Source organism: Penaeus monodon, chromosome 29 (assembly GCF_015228065.2).
Source record: "Penaeus monodon isolate SGIC_2016 chromosome 29, NSTDA_Pmon_1, whole genome shotgun sequence".
Taxonomy (NCBI): Eukaryota; Metazoa; Arthropoda; class Malacostraca; order Decapoda; family Penaeidae; genus Penaeus; species Penaeus monodon.
The window spans coordinates 18,836,897-18,838,169 of record NC_051414.1 but is presented as its reverse complement, the minus strand read 5'-3'; the positions used below and the strand labels follow the sequence as shown (position 1 = coordinate 18,838,169).

General features: G+C 36.8%; 1 protein-coding gene across 1 annotated transcript in view; it reads right to left on the bottom strand.

Moving 5' to 3' along the window:
* LOC119591997 (phosphomethylethanolamine N-methyltransferase-like) overlaps nt 1-950 on the bottom strand; it is a gene marked incomplete at both ends in the record, with an annotated part of 11,621 nt that extends 10,671 nt beyond the window's left edge. Inside the window, 2 exon segments of the mRNA XM_037940766.1 lie at nt 536-700; nt 900-950. Of these exon segments, the coding sequence (XP_037796694.1) occupies nt 536-700; nt 900-950 (216 nt within the window).
* Nucleotides 951-1,273: the final 323 nt, after the last annotated feature.

Genomic DNA, 1,273 nt, shown 5'->3' with positions numbered 1-1,273 from the left:
AAACCTTGATCGTCAGTTGACAAATACACAAATTGACAAATGCATAAACAAATACACGGTGAAAATGAAACTTTGAACGACACCATTTAAGAGGGAAAATGGAATTCAAATCCTATTCACTCATTAGCGATAACACTCCTTTGCTACTTTTCTGACTGCCTGGACAGAGTGATTCGTCCATGACATTTTTTATCTAGTAGACAGATGGTTCTCACTGCATATGAATGGTTGCATTGACTCTAATCCACAGTTAATCTGTGGATTCCAAGACAATCAACAGGCAGTGAAATATTTATTTTCTGTTTACCTCTGGAATTGCCCAATATTTTGAGCTAAAGACCAATATGAACCACCTCTTGTAATGGTGAATTTTCCTTGTCATGACGGTTGGAGTTCTATTCAACATTTACTGTACTCAGGCAAATGGATTAGATTAAAAAATAAAATTCAACAATGAATTATATTCCTAATCCGCTGCCTTACGATGCTGCAAAGATATAGATTTAACTATTGTAACAATACTAGTCATATTCACCCTTGTTGTGGACTCGCCTCCAGTTGAAAGCCAAGTGTGGCCGAGTAACCTTTCCATCCTAAGGATAAAGGATTTAGAATACCGAATGTCCACAGCGTGTCTTGTCCTGCTGTTCACCTCTGAGCGCTGAGCCAGAAAGCACAATTTGGTGGGGTCACCCTCATGCTGGGAAAAGCGATTTTGCATGCAATTTCTCTTATGAAATAAGCTTCAGGATTTAGAACTTATCATCAAGTTAACAACTTCCTATAAGAACTCAGATATTGACTGTCACTGTTTATATCCCTTAATTATTAATTATTAAAGTGGCTGTATTGAACAAACTATGAGTTGCATCTAGAAAGATAGGTAAAATGTCACTCACAGTAACGTATGACTGTAAACTTGTAGCCCTCAAGATAGTAAATGAAGAGGATTGGTAGTAGTCACCGAGCGCAGCATTTGACAGTAGAGCACTGGAGATCTCGGCAACGTGCAGTTTGATGGCCGAGTATCTTTGGGAAGAGATTGACTTTTAGATTATGAAATTCTTAAAAGATACCTCATCCATACCCTTAATCACCACTCTCAAGTTATTGGCCCTTAATATTTGGCCTCAATATCTTAACGTAATTGGCAGTAGACTGAATTAATTTTGAGTTATCAAATAGCAGAAAAAAATGTAATATATCTTGTTTTTGTTGCTAAACTTCAGTTTCATTCATCAGTTTAATTTTGTAACTGGGAGAACATTGAACA